This window comes from Hyposmocoma kahamanoa, unplaced genomic scaffold, assembly GCF_003589595.1.
Source record: "Hyposmocoma kahamanoa isolate Upper Pololo Valley unplaced genomic scaffold, ASM358959v1 100021, whole genome shotgun sequence".
Taxonomy (NCBI): Eukaryota; Metazoa; Arthropoda; class Insecta; order Lepidoptera; family Cosmopterigidae; genus Hyposmocoma; species Hyposmocoma kahamanoa.
In genome coordinates, this window is record NW_020653200.1 from 6,442,051 (window position 1) to 6,460,535 (window position 18,485).

Consider the following 18,485-nt stretch of genomic DNA (forward strand, 5'->3'; position numbering starts at 1 on the left):
CAATGCCTGTGATACTCCAATGAACTACGCCAATTTAATTTTTGGCCCTGTTCTGTTTTTATTTTGGTTTTTTTTTTCACAAAATTCGTTTTCTTGTTTCGTTTTTCGATTTTTTTATTTTTTATTTCTTTATTTTATTAAAAATTCGGGGAGTATAATCACATTAGAACGTAAATATGGCTGTTTACAAAGATAACAGAAATGACCAAAAAATAAAGTTGCCGTAGTATTCATTGGAGGTATCGATATTATTGTAAAATTAAAGTTGTTAAAAAAACTGTTCCTATTATTCAGGGTACGAAATTATCAAGATAATTTTGTTTTCTTTGTATATCCAATAATTATCCTTGCTAATTCATAGTTGTCTCTTTAATTTGTTACTTAAGATTACAAACAATGAGAAAACTAAATAAACACGACGAAAAATCTTTGGGAAGATCTCAGTTGCAAACACATGTCCCGACATTGCTGGGGTAGTATTTTGCTGTTCCAATTAATTTTATACATGTCACGATAATCACGATAATATCGTGATAATTATCAATGATTTATTATCTCTTCAAACCCTGCCATTATTAAACTATTGTTATAGTATAAATAGTAATTAACCTAACTAAATTAGTCAAAAAACACGAATTTCTTATTCTTACTATTTTATGGGTATTTATATTAAAATTATATTTTACTTTATAAACTAATTCTTTAAGTACGTTGTGATTGACTCTCAGAAATGTACAAACATAACAGTCATGAAACAATGTACTACTTTCAATTCCATAAAAGTTTTGTAATATTTTTCCTATCACTTTGGTAATACACGTTTTATCGACTCCATAGCCATCGCAGTTATTACAGATGGCGTCAAATTTACGTCCACAGCGCTTTAATCAACGGTATTAATACTCATTTTCACAACTTAATTTTGGTTATGAAAGGAAAGAAATGGACTACGTTTAAAATGGCGCCTGTATAAGCGTAGTAAACGAGAAGACCGCGCAGGATCAAATCAGTGTTTTTTTTTATTTAATTTAGTACGCAGCACATTTGGCAGTGAAACTAATATATCGAACATGAAAGAGGGTAATTGTGTCCAATTCTTAAAAACTAACAGAATGATGATGAATTAGCGACGTTTAGGGATGAAATAATTCATGATTTGAAGTTTTTTATTGAGAAAAAAACGTGATTATAGATATTCTGGTATTTTAACCCTTGTCTTACATTTTGGTACCAAACGTATTATTTAAAGTGATTTTCACAAATCACCATACTGAGAGATAATTTTGGTTGTGTTAGAGCGATGCTACGCGGGCGCTGCCGCTGCATTGTGTCATCGCACCGTTACGATTTCAACGCATTCCGAGTGCCACACAAGCAATGCGGTGTCGCAATGTAACTCCGCTTACTTACGCACCGCAGCACCCCTAAAACTTTTGTGTCCTGGCCCCTTGTCCGGTGTGTATGTCGCACGCCGTTTCAACGCACCTTGTGGCATGGAGTTCTAAAATTTATGTGTAGCACAACGCAGCGTCTCCGCTTAGGCGTCGCAACACCATTGCAACACATCGTGTGGCATTGAGTATGGCGTGACTGGGTAGGGTACGATCATGACATTTTTTAAGATACTTTATCATTAACGACGATTTCACTTATGCGAAATGTAAATTGTAACTTATTATAACCTGTAACTTAATACTGCTATGTGACACTAATTGACTTCCTCTTAAGACGAAAAATCTTATTTTTCATAATTCCTAAGACCGCATTCCATTTAGCTTGATTGAACTGCTGGAGGAACACCCACCACATGTCCTGTGATGGACATTATGTTGATCGATAAGACCAACTAATAACTATTGAACTTAAGACAAACTATCGGTAGCTTGTTCAAAATACTTTGATTAAAAGAAACATATTTATACGTACTTTATTACAAATCAATATCTACGTGATCGTCCAAATCTTTAAATAATTACATTACGTCATCATAAATGTTACTCGTCTAATTAGAAAGTTGTACCTAATGCGTATTTTATTTCTACCTCAGTTGGCCATGGCCATGTTTTGAACCGAATAAAGATAATTTTTTCCGCATTAACGTAAGTGTTTAATTGGCTCGATTTACCAAGTCATTTTTAACATAATAAATTATATTATGCACTCAACAACAGAAAATAAAGCCATCATTTGTATAGTAATGTAAAACAGCCCCAGGTTAGAACGGTCCGTCTTCCCTAAATAATGAAAGGCGAGTATAACCGGCGACCTGGGTAATTTCGGGGCACAAAATTATAAATGGAGGCACCCACTTCTTAACTTCTCTCTAAATCAATACTAGACGAGTGATTTATTATTCATGGCCTTGTGACAAGTTTCACCGATCAAATTACTTCTTAACAGTTATAAATTAAACAAACACCGGGTACTTAATGTTTATTTCTTTGTAATAAGATGTAAAATTAGTATCAAATTTAATAAACTACTTACAGCTTAAAAATACATACTCAGGAAATAAAACTATTTTATCGGATATAAATCGCTTATTTTGTCGCGTGTTTTTTCAAACAAAACAACGTTTCGGGCCCTTTATAGGTCCCATACTGACAGGTGACTGTGTATTCATAGTTAACCTAGATTGAAACTATACCGTCACATTTTTAGACTAAAATTTGAATCATGTGTAGGTACATGACATTTTCATCGTTCTATTTTTAAGACAATCAAAAGCCAGAAAGAACTAGGGTACTTGTTTTATGAAATGTAGAATAAAATAATGATATCTAGGATACCTTTAAGCATTTGTCGTTGAAAAATGTAATCGGAGTGTGTAATAAGCTTTCGTTTGCAGCGTTTCCGTGTACACGGGGCTTATTTGGTATGATAACGTCGTCTCCGATCGCACGGTGATTCACGCTCCATACTAAGGCGGTCATAAATACGTAACTACGAAATTATTATTTTTTTTTATTTTATTACGTTAAAATATGATTAGGTAAACGTAAATTAATAAAATTATACATTTTAAAAAATATTTGACAATATTTAGGTGTAAAAATGTCTCGCAGTAATTTTGTTTTTAGACGATGTATCTAAAACATTTTATACTGCGACTTTTAATGGTAAAACTGTGTAAATAATGATTATTTGTATTAACAATAACCACAAATGAATAAATTAAAACAATAAAAATACATAAAAAAGTTCATTTTACAAAATACAAACAAAACACAAATTATACCAAAATACATTAAATCTCAACAATATTAACTTTAAATACATAACAAGTCTAATACAGCTTTTGACAGTACACCTTTTTTTTAACAGGTAACTTTCGTAGACCTGTTATGAAGGGATCTGAATGAAGAAGCAGCCTATTTACTAAATCTGTGTTGGTCACAATGCGACTCATTTTACGCGTATGATTTTTTCTAAAAGACTTGATGTATTTGTTAGTCGCTTCAGCTGCTTCTTCAGACAACTCTCCGATTGACAACAAACCGTAATCTATAACATTAGCACCATGAATTAGAACTTTGTGAACGGAAGCAGGCATGTTATACCACGGATACTCGGCAACTAACTGCCGAGCCGTCTCTAAAGCGAACTCTTCGAAGTTCGTCTTATTAATATTATATCCCGAATTTAAACATTGAAGGATGATCCAGCAACGATCTAGGAGATCCTTCTTGATCCCAGTAATTTCAGCGGAAATTTCTGAATTCGAGAAAAACCGCCTGGCTGTATTACCATCGTTTGATGTTCCGCTTCCGCCACTTTTAGGCTTATCCACTATAAGCCCTAATCTTTCTCTAAATTGAGTCTGAACATATGATTTTTTTGCAGCAACAAGCATTTTGTTATTAGCGGACCTAGCTTGCCATTTCCTAACATCTAACTTGTACGCGACATGAACAAAATATTCAAAAAAACGTATTAACGCGTGAAGAGGTGATAAACCAAATTCATATTTACTCTCATCGACTTCCTTATTTAAACATTCGTCAATTTTGTTCATTTCACTGGGCAAGGCGTTACAAATAAAACATTTTGATGAAGAAACACCACTAAGTGCATTACACACTTTACCATCTACCATAGTAAGTTGCAAACAATGAGTAATGCGATATTCGCGATCTTCTTCCTTGAAAACAGAAGGCTGCAAGTTCCTTATTTTATCTTTAAAATGAGCTTCTTCCTCAACTGACACTGCAGTCGATTCCTTCAAATATCGGAGGCGTATAGGACGACAGTATCGAGTTGATGAAGGACGAGGATTTTGCCACAAAACTACTGAATTTTCTTTGTTATCTGTTGTCAAAACAAGCTGAAGTGGCACATACGAAGTAACAAACAGGCTACTGTCTTCAAGAGTGGAGTCAGAAAAACACTGTTTATATTCTGAATGCCCTGTACTGCCATCGAAACCCCATTTCCCTATCAAAGATATCTTATCTAGAGACTCATTAGGTACACTATCCAAAACATCTTTTTGAGACTTGAGAATCCGATTGGCAGTATGATCTAATAAACTTTGAAGTTCGACTTCGGCGGATGATTCTGTAACAGTAATATCTGAAGGATAACAGTGTTTTTTAGATTCCACGACACTTTGGTAAGATGGGAAAATGGTTTTTGAAAACTTATTGTCTATAAATTTCTTTACTAATATATATTGATGTCGAGTTAACTGAGCTTCAACAATGAGCGATAAAACTTCGCTAGAATCGATTTCAGGACAAGACAAGCTATCGGACGCATTGAGCAATGACTGTACAAGAGAAGGGTCTTGGTTAGACAAACTAGCCAATCTTCTCCTTTTTGTACGTTTACTGGTGTCGTCAAAGTTAATTCTCGGACGGCCATGCGATGAAGAAGTTGATGGTTTAACTTCGTCAAAGCTCTGAGATACACGTAACTCAGTTCGCTGTACATCAATATTTTCAACGACATGCAGCCAATCTGAATATTTTTCTAAGAATTTAGATCTAGTACGATTCGACTTTGCCCAGTAGTGGGAAATTCGTTTACAAATATTCTTAATTTTAAGGCTTAAAGTCTCTAAATCAATATTTTCGATGTCGTCAGAAAGGGATGATGTTTCGGTCAAAGTGCTCAGGACGTGTTGCATTTTTTCATTTGGATTACCCACTTTAGAGTGCCAAATATCAAAAATTGTCATCCTCGATACAGAACATTTGAAAAATGTACCTAAAACAATATGAAAGCTGAACTTAAAAAAAAATTAAAAATTCAATACTATGGACATGCATACTTTGACACCCCTTTAAGCCAAGAAGAGGCAGCAAGATGCAAATGAAACTTATAGCTCTTAATAAGGACATACTCCTTATTCAAAAACCATATACCTCAGGTGCAGCTCAGCGCAGCCAAAAGTTGTAGGTCTAAAGGAAATTGAGTTATGCCAAAAATTTTCACCAAAAAACTGCCTTCAATAAAAAAATTATATAAAAAAAAATATGCATAAAAAAAATTAAAAAAAATTGATAATAAAAGTACATACCATGCTCTTGGATCTCCATGCTTTCACAACACGTAAACACTTGATTTGGAATAGTGACACTCAAAAACAAAGTGATTAAGTTTCGATGACTCACACGTGGTGATAATTAGTCTCGCGATGCGCTCACTTCCGATGCACAAAAGTGAATGATAACGTGACCTAATTACATTGATATTTATAGTTTTTGGAAGCTTGTTAACTAGTTACTAACTTAGTGAGTTGATCTAACCGGGATAAGCCAATGATTTTTTTTGATTTATGGCCTATGGGGGAATCACAGTGGATCGGTCGGAACAAGCTAAGATGCACCGCGGCGATCGGTATCCGTTTTCATTCTTTAAAACCGCCGAGCATGACGCGATTTGCCATTGTCACACACACCGGTTGTAACTACGTGAACTGTTTATGAAACACGGCTGGTTTAAAATGTTTCATATTAATATACTCGCTTTCGATGCCCATTTTATTTTTCTATAATTTTACTTATTTTATTCTTATTTCTTATTCTTGACACTTAATAAATAAAAAAGCCAAATTTACATCGAAGTATTTAAATCTTTTTCAATTAAGTACGTGAAATACACACGTTACTAATTGAGAAATAATTAGTAAGGGTAATAATAATATAAAAAAATAACGCACAGTCTCATAGCCTCGCACTAGGGAAACCCTGTCTATGTGCATAGACAACCACAAATTACACTCGAACTCACCCAAACCCGGGATCTCTGCTAGGCAGCCCAACATAACCGTTCGACGACGGAGACAAATAAGCAACAGCTAAGTTAAGCAGTTAGAAGAATCATTATCTCTGACAGTGAATCAGTGAGTCAATAGTAATATCGAACTTTATTAATTTGAAACTGGTATATAATAAAGTGTAAAAAATTGTTTTGTTACAATTAATTATCCTATTAAGTTCCATGCTTACTTTAAACAACATCTTATATTGAAATCGAATGAAATAAGTAGTAAAATGAGTGACAGGGAGGTTACTATCACATCACGAAAGAACTAATTTTATTTTTTAATATATGGATCATCATAAGTACGTTCAAATTAAGCACCTTCTAAGAGTTGTTCAAACATCGGAAAAGTAACACTAAGCAAGCTAATATTTCATCAAAGTTTTAGTGAAATTTCGATTTGAAATATGGCGACGCTAAATGCGACTGCTAAGTAAGGAATTTATAATTGTTCGTATGACTAACTTCATCGAAGCATAGCGTCCTCAAGCGGAGCGAGAGAAGTTTCTAATTAAATATTAAGGTCGTCCTTGTACAGACATCGGCAACGAGGCTTGCCATCCAACAGTAACAATCTTTGTGCACCGCATCATAAATTCAATATAGCTTGCCGTGAACGGGCTTCAATTATTTAGTGGCAATATGAAATGACTACGACTTTCAGCTGCGGCGAAGATGGGTGTTGATTTCTTTATGACAGCACAGAAATTAACGTTGGGAAATCAGAAATTGCATTGCAGTACACTGCTTACAAAACGTAATTAATTACTGAAGGGTAAATTAGAAAATTAACAACTTCCGCTATGTAAATACTACTTAGTTATATGAGTACGAGTTGTACATATTTACACCCGACCTACAAAGGAACTTCGAGAGTTTCAAGAATGCCATACATTATACGCGAGCAAATGAGACGGTCGTGTATAAAAATACAATACCGTCTCTTCTACGAACAACTCAAGGCGGTGCTTTAGCTATATAAAAGTCCGGTAAGAGTACATGCAATTACACTCGTATTATTTTTGATACACACTTACGTTCCAAGCAATAAGCACTTATTGCTTGGAACGTAAGTGTGTCCAATTTCAATTATACATTTTTCTGTTCATATGTATACGTAACCGGTGATAAATGGATTGGTCTTAGGTTAAGATTTATAGAACGAACTTTGATGAAAAACTAGCTTAACTCGCCATTTTTGCTTAGTCGAAGTCAAAGTTCCTTTTATAGATTTCCGCCTTAGTACAAACGCTGTGGCCATAAAAAATCAGGTTATTGAGTTAATGTATATTTAATGTTTTTATTTCAGTGTTTTGTGCGTGTTGTGTTCTTCAAACACAGTACAAACAATCCGTTCGCGCAAACACACGATTCTCATACTGAACCGTTTCAAAAAAGCTCGACAGAGGAAAGTCATTGTCTCGAATTACTATTTATTGTTTTACGTATTCTCAATGATAAACATGCACCCAATGAATGCATTCGCTAATTACCTACCGCTAGCGAGTTATCGCTAGACACAATACGTATAAGTACTGTTTGGAACGATAATGCGTTTGCAAATATCGAGCCGTTAACCATTTACCTATATAAGTTGCAGTTGTTTAAGCTGTAAAACGTGGATCATGTTATGCATGGTACATAATATACACTATCTTCTCGAATTTAGACAATGTAATACATTGTGACGTATTACATACGTAAAAATTCAAATTCTTTGAACTTTGATGAACAAACTCAATATACTTGTGTGACGCGATAAAGCCTGATTGTTCGAAAGTTATGACCAAATATGTTCATAATCAGACGTTGGTTGATTCGCACCAACTTTTTAATTTTCGGGACAGGGGTTTTCTGAAATACGGTGCTCCGCACCAAAAGCTGAGATAAGTAATTGCATTTTTAATGATATTATGTCTAAAACATATTGCCATTTAAAAAGGACATTTTGAAAATATTAAAATCAAAAGTTGCTGTCAAAGGTTATTTCAATACAGCACGAGAACACTGTGAAGAATACCTTTATAAGAGGCGGGAGTTGGACTACTATACCATGTTAGCGGTTACAAATTGAGACACCGAATTCCAAAAAATACTGAGACTCGGGAGTAAATAAATAATACGGGCACTACAATTATTACAGTTGGGGTTTTGGGCATTTTCAGTATCGTATTAATTTGTGAAACCTAAAAACAGTATTTAGGCTTCAGTGCAACCAAAGTTCACTAAAATTGATGTGTTTATTTAAAACTCAATAACTTAATAATTGTTTGTTGACAGTTTCGTTGGTTGTATTATTATTATTATTTCCTTAATGGCGGCCACTAGGCTTAGGCCAGTGTCAGTTTCGATTAATGTTGTCAGTTAATATTGTTCAATAACGTTAACCTTTCGGTAGCAGTGAGGTATTTATTTTTAGATGAATCTTTTCGACGGAATGCTGTTGTGAAGATCATACCTGGGGTAAAAAAAAATCATGGACAAACAACGGACTAAAGCATTATATTATTAGAGGGTATAAAATCACACAAAATGTAAATAAAGGGAGAATACACATAAAGGAGGGATTTAAGGTTAAAAGGACGAGGAATATAGGAAGGAAGGAGGTCATTCATGGAGGAGGTCAATTTAGGACATTCAAAGAAAATATATATATTCTTTATTGCACCAAACAAATAAACAGAAACAAAAAAAAATAACATAAGGTGAGCAAAGGTGGACTTATCTCTAAAAGAGATCTCTTCCAGCCAACCCAAGGCAGTGAGAGCAAAGGTTTTAAGCGGGGAACGGCGTGCAAAAGAGATAACAAAAGATGATAATCTACATGTATAAAATATGCATATATAAAATTACCGTTAAATAATTAAAATAGTATATAAATAAATAGACTACATAACGTATAATACATTGTATCAATAAACTTACACATATACAAATATGATGATTATTAAGAGAGTTAAGCAAGAAAGTGCGCTGTCAACCTTTTCTTGAAGGAAGCAATTGACGGACTAGACTGAATATGGGAAGGGAGTCTGTTCCACAGCTGCGCTGCACGAGAGGAAAAGGAGTTGTAAAAGAAATTTGTTTTACAACTAGGACGAACGAGCATCTGAGTGATGCACGGACGCCTTGAGCGGCTAGGAGGGGGAAGCAGTTGGAACCGGGAACGTAGGTAGGAAGGGGAATTTGGGTCATGAAGTATATTAAAAAGGGTGGACAGGATATGCACATCACGGCGAAGGCGGATTGGGAGCCATTTTAACCGAGCACGAAATTCGGAAACGTGATCAAATTTTCGGAGACCGAAAATAAATCTGATAGCCAGGTTCTGTAGACGCTCTAGTTTGTTTAAAAGGTCTTCGGTCGCATCCAAGTAACAAACGTCGGCATAGTCAAGAATAGGGAGTAAAAGAGTTTGCGCAAGCATAATTTTGGTGTGAAAAGGAAGAAAGTATTGGAGACGTTTGAGAGAATGATATGAGAAGTACATTCGTCTGCTGACCTCATTGACATGAGAAGTCCAAGACAAGGTGCAGTCCATTACTAACCCGAGATTTTTAGCCTTGTCAGTATATGCAATTGGAACTCCGTCATATACCAGAGGAGGTACCAAAGACCAGTCCAACTTGGACCTCAATCTGCTACTGCCCACAATCATTGCTTGAGACTTGGCTGGATTAACCAAAAGGCCAAATGACTTGGCCCATAACTGAATGGCAGACAAATCACAGTTGATAGACGCAATTGCCTCCGCTACCTCGCCCACTTCAAAATTACGATAAAGCTGAAGATCATCAGCATATAAATGGAAGGGAGAAGAAATGACACGGGAAATATTATTAATAAAAATAGAAAAGAGTAAAGGAGAGAGTACGCCAATCTGGGGCACACCAGCAGTTAAGTTAGACCAAGATGACGAGCCATCATTGATTTTCACGCTCTGCTGGCGACCGAAAAGATACGAAGAGAACCAACTTATAGTAGGAGAGGGGATATTAACAGCCTGAAGGGCACCAAGAAGAATGTCGAAGTTAACAAAGTTAAAAGCGTTGCTGAAATCCAAGAGGGCAATGGCAGTGAGTTTCGTTTCATCCATAGCACGACGTATGTCCTCCGTAATGTTCAGTAATGCTCCAATAGTGCTATGAGATGGACGAAAGCCAGACTGAAACGGACTTAAAAGATTATAGGAGGTAAGATGAGAATAAAGTTGTGTATGTACAATGGATTCTAGGGCTTTAGAAAGAATGGGGAGAATGGAAACAGGACGGTATTGTGAAAAAGATGTAGGATTCTGGATTTTAGGGAGAGGTATGACAAAAGCCTTTTTCCATTGAGTTGGAAAGACATAGCGCGAGAGAGAAAAATTTATGATGTAAGTAATAACCGGCGCAATGTCCTCCAGCACGGGAAGAATCATTTCGAGGCTCAAATTGTCACTGCCAATGGCCTTAGTGGAAATCGAGCGGATACTCTTTTTTACAAGATCCTCTGTGACCGCACTAAAAGTGAAAGGGGGACAATCAGGTAACGCAAGATTAGACAGAAAAGTTAGAGTATTCGATTTAGTGCGAGAGTTAAGGATGATGGGCGGCGTGGAAAAGTGGGAGTTCAGGGTATCGAGATCTATGTTGTTTTGGCAAACATCCAAGGACGACTTGCCAACACCTACGGAATGTGAAAATGTGATCAAGGGTAGCCACGTCCAGACCACATTCACACAAAGAGTTGTCTCTCACACGCATTTTATTGAGGAACAGAGGGGAACAAAGTATGGGCCAGTCTCAGTCTACAGATCGTTTAAAGTTACATACTATTGTTTTCTTCAGTTGTCAAATTAGCCTCTTAAATTGTGACGACTATAGTATAGAGTGTATTCATTATACAAACAAAAAATGCTATGGCAGCTGGGCTCCAAACACAGAACAATAAGTACAGTAAAAGTGGTTAGTCTCGAAAGACCTATATGGTAAGGTTGTGTCATTCTTTCGTGCAAATTCTCTAGTCCTAGAAAAATGCGTTATTGTGCTGCTTTGGAGTGCAAAAATATTACCCGTGGTGGTGGTACTCCGATGATATGAAATATCATATCATCATTAAATTTTTGTATGAATACTCCGTGCCGAATAAATGAGTCTCATTTGTGCGCAGTTTTTTTTAAAGTGTACACCCATTGCCATTAAAATAATAACTACAATATACCTCGTGTGTTTGTAAGTTTTGAATTTTGAATTAAAAAATAATACTGCCAACTGTTTAATGGTTGTTTTGATTTTGAATTTTAATAAGGCATTAAGGTGAAACCAAAAATTATCAAAGTGATATTTTAGAGATTGTGGTGAAACCCCTGTATACTACTTTATTTCACAAAAAAGATTGGATTTGGAATGGATTTTCCAGCACGACTCGGCACCGGCCCATAAGGCTAAATGACTCAAACCTGACAATTTTTTTCTTACGGCCATTCTCCAGTCCTGATCTTAACCCACTAATCTCTGTGGCCTGAATTGGAGCTGAAGGCCCGCCAAAAGTTCTACCCAAATTTTGATTCTCTAAAACGGGCCCTCGTCAAAGAAACGAACCGAATCCCACTGGAGAAGATTTGTGCCACAATCAGAAACGACGAGAGATTGCCCAGAACGTCTAAGAGCTTGTATTAAGAATATATGCGGACATTTTGAGAAATAAACGCTGGTAGTTGTTGGATAGTGCCTACTTATCATTATCTGAAAATTTCAAAAATACAACTGAATTTTTTACATTTTTATGTAACTTTTTGTTCGTCTACACACACACGAAGTATTTTATTTCAGTGCTTGACACTTCAAATATAAATTCAATTCCATGCAGCTTACGACAACAACGGTTCAAAGTGTGAGCTTAACATATTCTTGACCTTACATTTTTACCTCGCATCAGCTGTGCAGAGTACCTACGTGATTTTAAAAAAATACTAATACTTTCAGATGTAGATACTACTACATTGGTTTATTTTAGCTACTGTCACAGTTTAATAACACATGGCATACAACGCTCAAATCCGGAACAAAATAACATTTATTCATTTCGCACTTAATAATTATATGGATATCAATAACAACTTGCACAGCACATTAGATAGTCCCGTGAGGATTCGCGGTATTATTTTTGTCTCATGAGTAGTTTACGTCACTACTTGACATTTGTTAATTAAAAACTCCAAGTTGTAGATCGTAAGGTTCATGACTAAACGAAGAATCAATGTGATCAAGATCATCACATCAAAAAATATGTTAACATAGAAAACTGTTAATTAACTAAAAAATATATACTTATATACGGAGTGTAATTCTATCCTTGGCAAGACTGGATGTAGCAGAGCATTTTTTAAGTTTGGACGGACACTTCACGTGGTGAATTCCATAATGGAAGTGGAAAAAAATATTCAAAAGTAGTTTTTATTATGCGATGGTACTATTTTATCTATGGATGGCATCTCCCGTGTTGTATGCTTTAATAAGGCTTTAAAGCAAGTCAGAAAATCTACCATTTACTTGCTTGTTCGTAAAAATGTGTTAAAAATTACCAAGACAGACTTTGATTGACACTTTCACGGAGAAATAATAAAAACTGATTTGCTACATCCAGTTCTCGGCATTTGAGTTCTTAGAGCTGTAAAGATACACTTTAAAGTAACATTAGATTCAACTGACAATTTATATTTCTTTCATCAATAAACCTATAGAGTACATAGAGTACAATAATAAACCTAGATTGTCTTATTACAATAATCAATGTAATGGTATGTGTGTCCGAATTCATAATGCTCTACCAAAAGACATTAAAACGTTACCAAATAATTTGTTCAGAGACAGACTTAGTAAATGGCTTAGAGACAAAAATTATTACAAAGTGACTGATTTTTTAGATAAATGTTGACATGAAATTAGTGCTTAATGTATATGCATGTACAATGTTATAATGATGTATAAATATTTAATAATTTGACATAGGTTATTATTTTGTTGTTTTAATTGACTGATTATTCTTTGTTGATTATTAGATATCGACATAAAATTATAAGGTGTATGTATGTTTCATGTAATAATAATGTATGATAGTTAATAATTTGACATTGATAGTTTATTATTTTGTTGTTATTAATTAATTGATTGAATATTCCTTGTACACGTCCGATAACAGTGCTATAATTAAATTAAATTTAAGTAATATTTTGCAAGTCTAGTCAGGAAAAACATGTGTTATGTAAGAGTTGTTCCATCTTTCACACCATGTTTTAAGCAAATAAAGATTCATTTCATTTTATTTTTTTTTAAATGTACCGGAAATAATGATCATTCTAAATTTGCAAAAGCAGCAAGCAAAAAATCTGAACGGTTGTCTTTTTTAATTATTGATCCTTTTTCTCTGAGACCTAAAATAAATTAAGTCAATGTATATTTTAATCTGTTCTGAGCAAATGTTTGATTTATATAAATTAACTTTGATAGTTTCATGTTGAGCCTCAAACTAAGACAAGTGAACATTAAAAAACCTGAAATCATGTTCGGAAACGCAAGCAAATCCGCTTCTAGCACTCGCCGGCCGCTGCCGCGACACGCGCGCGTCACTCGCTCGGCTCGTGCTGCTTTTTCATATATTATATAGTCTTTTGTGAAGACGGAATAAAATGACATTTGCAGGCTTGCTAGTTTTCATAAAATTTTAAATAGTTATGTAGTTATGTAGTATATATACTTTGATCGACAGATTGTCAACGGAGATAAAATTTTGCCAAAAATAACTGAATTGTGAATGTTACGACGTTCTAGTAATTACTAATTGCGTTATTGCCTTTTTTATTCTTATTTTGATAGTTGGCCTTCTAGTACCGAGATAAATTTTTGTTCATACACATTTTGACATGACTAGCCGGATTTGATTATCTATATTGAAATAAAATGAAAAACGTTAAAATAGGTCTCCTCTTTGTATTTTTCATAAACATAGTTCTAAATACAATGTATGTATGTATGAACTGACAAAAATTTACAATTAAAATGATTTTGTGCTCAGTAAATGGATAATAATGGGTCGAGGATGATTCAAATGAAACAAGTTCGGCTATTTATTCCACAAGCGTGACTATAATTCAGTCGATATATAATATTTATCGACTGCAATCACTAGCTGCTCGCAAGCGCGCAACAATTTTGCGCAATAAACTGTCATTTTAGAAAATGGAGCGTTGAAGCAAAAGCTAAAAACGCCCATTTCTCAAAAGTCATAAAATTGACATGCGTCCTTTTGAATTAGGACGGCAGTATAGGGCGTTAAAATCTCATACAGAGCGTCAATCGCGCAACAGTCTTCGTTTGTTCGACTGACAGCGCGGTTATCAATCATGCAGTACTATGTAATAATAACTTGTAAAAATTACTGCAGTAAAGTGTAAAAACAGGATTTTGTACCATATTTTCACTAAACAAATATATTGTGTTATCATAGTTATAATTGTAAAAGTGTTATTTTGTACAGTTGTATAGTATATATTTTATATATAAATTAATCGTAAATATAAATTACAAAAGCAAACAAAATAATCAAATAGCTTTTTTTTATATTTCGTTTGTATACGAGTAGGTTAACTGCGAACATTTTTTGGTGGTTTTTGTATTAGACCCGACGTCCATTTGTTAGTAGGCCAATGAGGAAAAAGCAATAATTAATAACCGGCTCTATGAAACTATATAAAGTTTTGTTTATTACATGGTTTTCACTATAAATAGTAATGAACAGAATTAGCAATAACTATTTATTACATAAGGTATTAACTAGTTATTGCTAATATAAGTACACTTACATATGTCGAGAGCGTCCAAAGGCGATGCCCCGGCCAGCAGCAGGAGAGCTACCACACACGGCACCATCTCGCGGCGCTCACTTCACCATCTCTGCTGACGCTCCGACACTGCAATAGACAACATCTATATATTTCCTGTTATATGATATAGCCGGTAGTGGATTACATCCTTACAACCCCCGTTGCACCCACTCTAAATGTCCTGAATATCACCATCATACAATGTTTCAAATAGTATATTATTGTGCTTCTTCTTCACTAAATACTGCGTGTAAAAATCACATCCGTCCACTTAATACATTACAAGTGGAGAAAAGCGACTTGTGGAAAGGATTTCTATCAAGAATGTCATGCAACTTTCCTGGACGTTCAACTCCATTTCGAAGCATAGTTAGTTAAAATGTGCAACTTATAAAGCATGCGATCTCCCAACACGTAATTTTTATAAACAGCAGAAATTTAATATTTTCATAAGCAATCGTTCTTTGCAGCGTTATTCATGAATTCCTTCACTCTTTTATGATGTGCTTCAGTATTCGATAATGAAAATATAGACAACATTAGCGAAACATTTTCGAGATTCCTTTTGTGTAAAAATATGAAGCGGAATTCCGAAACGCTCTGAACTACGTTCGCAATGAAAAGCGTACGAGATTTCGAAGATGAAAAATTAGATACATGCAGAGATTCCGAAAAGCACTTGGTGATTCTTTAATTCTTGTAATTCTTTCTGTAATAAATCTTTTGCGAATATTGGTAACAACATGATTAACAATTATTATAGCAATATTCAAATTCGTTTTTCTTATCACGTCTTGGATATAATCTGATGAGTCCAGTCTCTGCTTTATGTTGAGTGTAGTCTCGGTTTCAATATAATCCCGAAATAACGATGCCGTTTCTTTAACAAGTTATCGGAAAGTACAGACTGAAAAATTAAAGCTCAATTGCTCGAAACCTTGCCGGGAACGTAATTGGAATTTTCACAAAGCAGCAGCGCCTTCTTAAACTTTCATGTCTAATTTTAAAATAGCGTGGCGAGCGAATACGCACGGGAGCGGCTAGCGTTCGTAACAGAGAGGGTTTTTGTTATTCGTTGTAGGCAAACTCTTGAGTCTAACAAAAGAGGCCTGTAGTAGTCTAACAATAGTTCAAAGTACATCGTTAGGGGTCTGTAGTAGGTATGTCAGGTCCATGTCGTTGAAAACAAGAGCCTGTATCGAGTCAACAATTTTTTTAAATATTTGGAGTGGACCTGAGCTGTTATTATAATATCTATGACTTTCTATTTTTTTTCCGGATGCGGCCGGCGATATGCATAACGCGCATAAATGTAAATGCGTCGGTACACATAGGTCACAACTATTCTAGAAATTTTTTTAACCAATTATGACGCCATTTTCTGGTTGCAATATCTACCTATGTCCTGCTCTGAGCTGTTGCAATAGCAGACATTTATGTTGATTTAATTTTTATAGTGCCCCATACCTGTAACATACATCGATACTTCCATGTAAGTTATTCAAGTCAAAATACCATTTTTTGCTTAAATATATACTTATTTTATGTATATTATAGGTTCCATATTTGAAAGTAAACATAACATTAAGGTTAACCCTAAGTGATTTCCTTGCTTTTACATAATATGAAACCTACAATTTGCATAAAAAAGTATTTAAGTTAAAAAGCAAAAACTGGTATTCTGACTTACAACAACTTAAGTGGGAGGTATTGACATGTTACATTAGCATGGGAAAAGATTCAAACAAATTGGCAACAGATTTTCCAATACATTCGTTTCTAAATTTTGTCCTGCCATTATGCATGGTGATTGGTGCTATCGTTTCCCATTATTACCACTAGTTCTGGTGTACAGATCTGTTGACACCTACTTGTTCTATTAATAAACAGACAGTTCTCTTCACAGAACTACTGAGGACTTTTCTCTCCTAGTTCAATTTTTGGAAATTTATATCCAGTAGGTCTATATGTGAAGCTCATGATTAAAAAAAAATATTTCACACTTATAATGAGCGAATGGAATGAAACTTTGATGGCTAAACTGATCTATAATAATTTTTATAATCCAAACTTTTAAGTTTCCTCTAAAGTTAATTACTTTCTTGTCATTTTCATGAGTTCTCAAAATTAAGACTGTTCTTTGATTTAGTTCTAACTAGTATGCTCCTAACTATAATGCTGAAACAATACATTGATTTTTTATTTTTTTACTACATCATTAGTACAACAAATTCGAAATCCTTATCAGTGGAGATGTTTCTAAAATTAGTATTATATGAGATACTTCTAAAATATCTATATTTTGCTTTATGTGATATATTAACAATAATTTAATTTATAGATCAGTTAGACAACATTATAATAATGGTATAGCTTTTATTCATGATGTCCAGCTGTAATAAAATAAAAAACCACATATTCGAGAGGTACTAAATAAAGCATTAAAGATAAAAAAATACTTAGTAAAAAAATTTAACACCATCTACTTATTGTGTTTGGTTCAACAATATACAAACTTTACATACTCACACCCTATATCAATTTTACAATGATTAAAAATCAAATCAAGACTTGATACTAAATTGTGTACATTTTACAAAGAACATCAGAAATTCTATGTGGAAACATTAGACTAATAAATCTTTAACAATCTCAGTACTAGGTGTTTTGGTCATCTTTCTATATTTGCTAATACTAACATAAACAACATTTAAATACCCACTCAGGACTAAATAATTGAAACAAACGAAAACATTTTCGAAATGTGAACTCAAGGTAAAAACGCCGCACGAAAAAGTAAATAAAATAACAACTCCACAAGCGATCTCATACGAGAACAACGAGAGCCCTTCATGGCCCTTCACTCTGTTATATTTTGAGGCAGTGTTGAATGAACAAAGGAAAACAAAACAATAACGACAATTATACGAAATCAGTTTTAGAACACACTACACTAACCAATTAAGCACCCATGTAACGCACCTTCGAGTACCAGGTACAAAGGTGGGACCCGGTGAAATGGGGAGAAAATTAGCATAACTTTGTCCTTCGACGGCATATACGACCGACCATAATTTGGGAGTTTGAACACAAATTGTCAATTAGCACCAATTATCGAACTAGAGCCATCATTATAGATGATTGTTCAGTTATAATTCATCGAAATACAGGTACTAAGCGTAATAAAATAACACAACACCACTAAATAAATCGACCATTGCAAAAGCTCTTTCGAGCTTGCTTGCTTTGATATTGCATTCTAAAGACAATTGAAAACCTTGTCTATGGACCTAGCAATAGACAAACAGGGTGAAATGCCATAGAGAATAAAGATTTATGCTTCACTGTACAATGT

At 34.5% G+C, this 18,485-nt stretch overlaps 1 protein-coding gene across 2 annotated transcripts in view; it reads right to left on the reverse strand.

Moving 5' to 3' along the window:
- The window catches only part of LOC113228850 (discoidin domain-containing receptor 2-like), a 53,530-nt gene extending 35,318 nt beyond the window's left edge, over positions 1–18,212 (reverse strand). Inside the window, exons 1-2 of one of the 2 annotated variants that reach the window (XM_026462270.1) lie at positions 18,113–18,212; positions 15,110–15,217 (exon numbers count right to left, since the gene is read on the reverse strand). In XM_026462270.1, coding sequence (XP_026318055.1) covers positions 15,110–15,176 — 67 coding nt within the window. In that variant the 5' untranslated portion in view covers positions 15,177–15,217; positions 18,113–18,212. Of the gene's footprint in view, positions 1–15,109; positions 15,218–18,088 lie in introns of both variants that reach the window. The other variant, XM_026462278.1, reaches the window with a different exon arrangement.
- Positions 18,213–18,485: the final 273 nt, after the last annotated feature.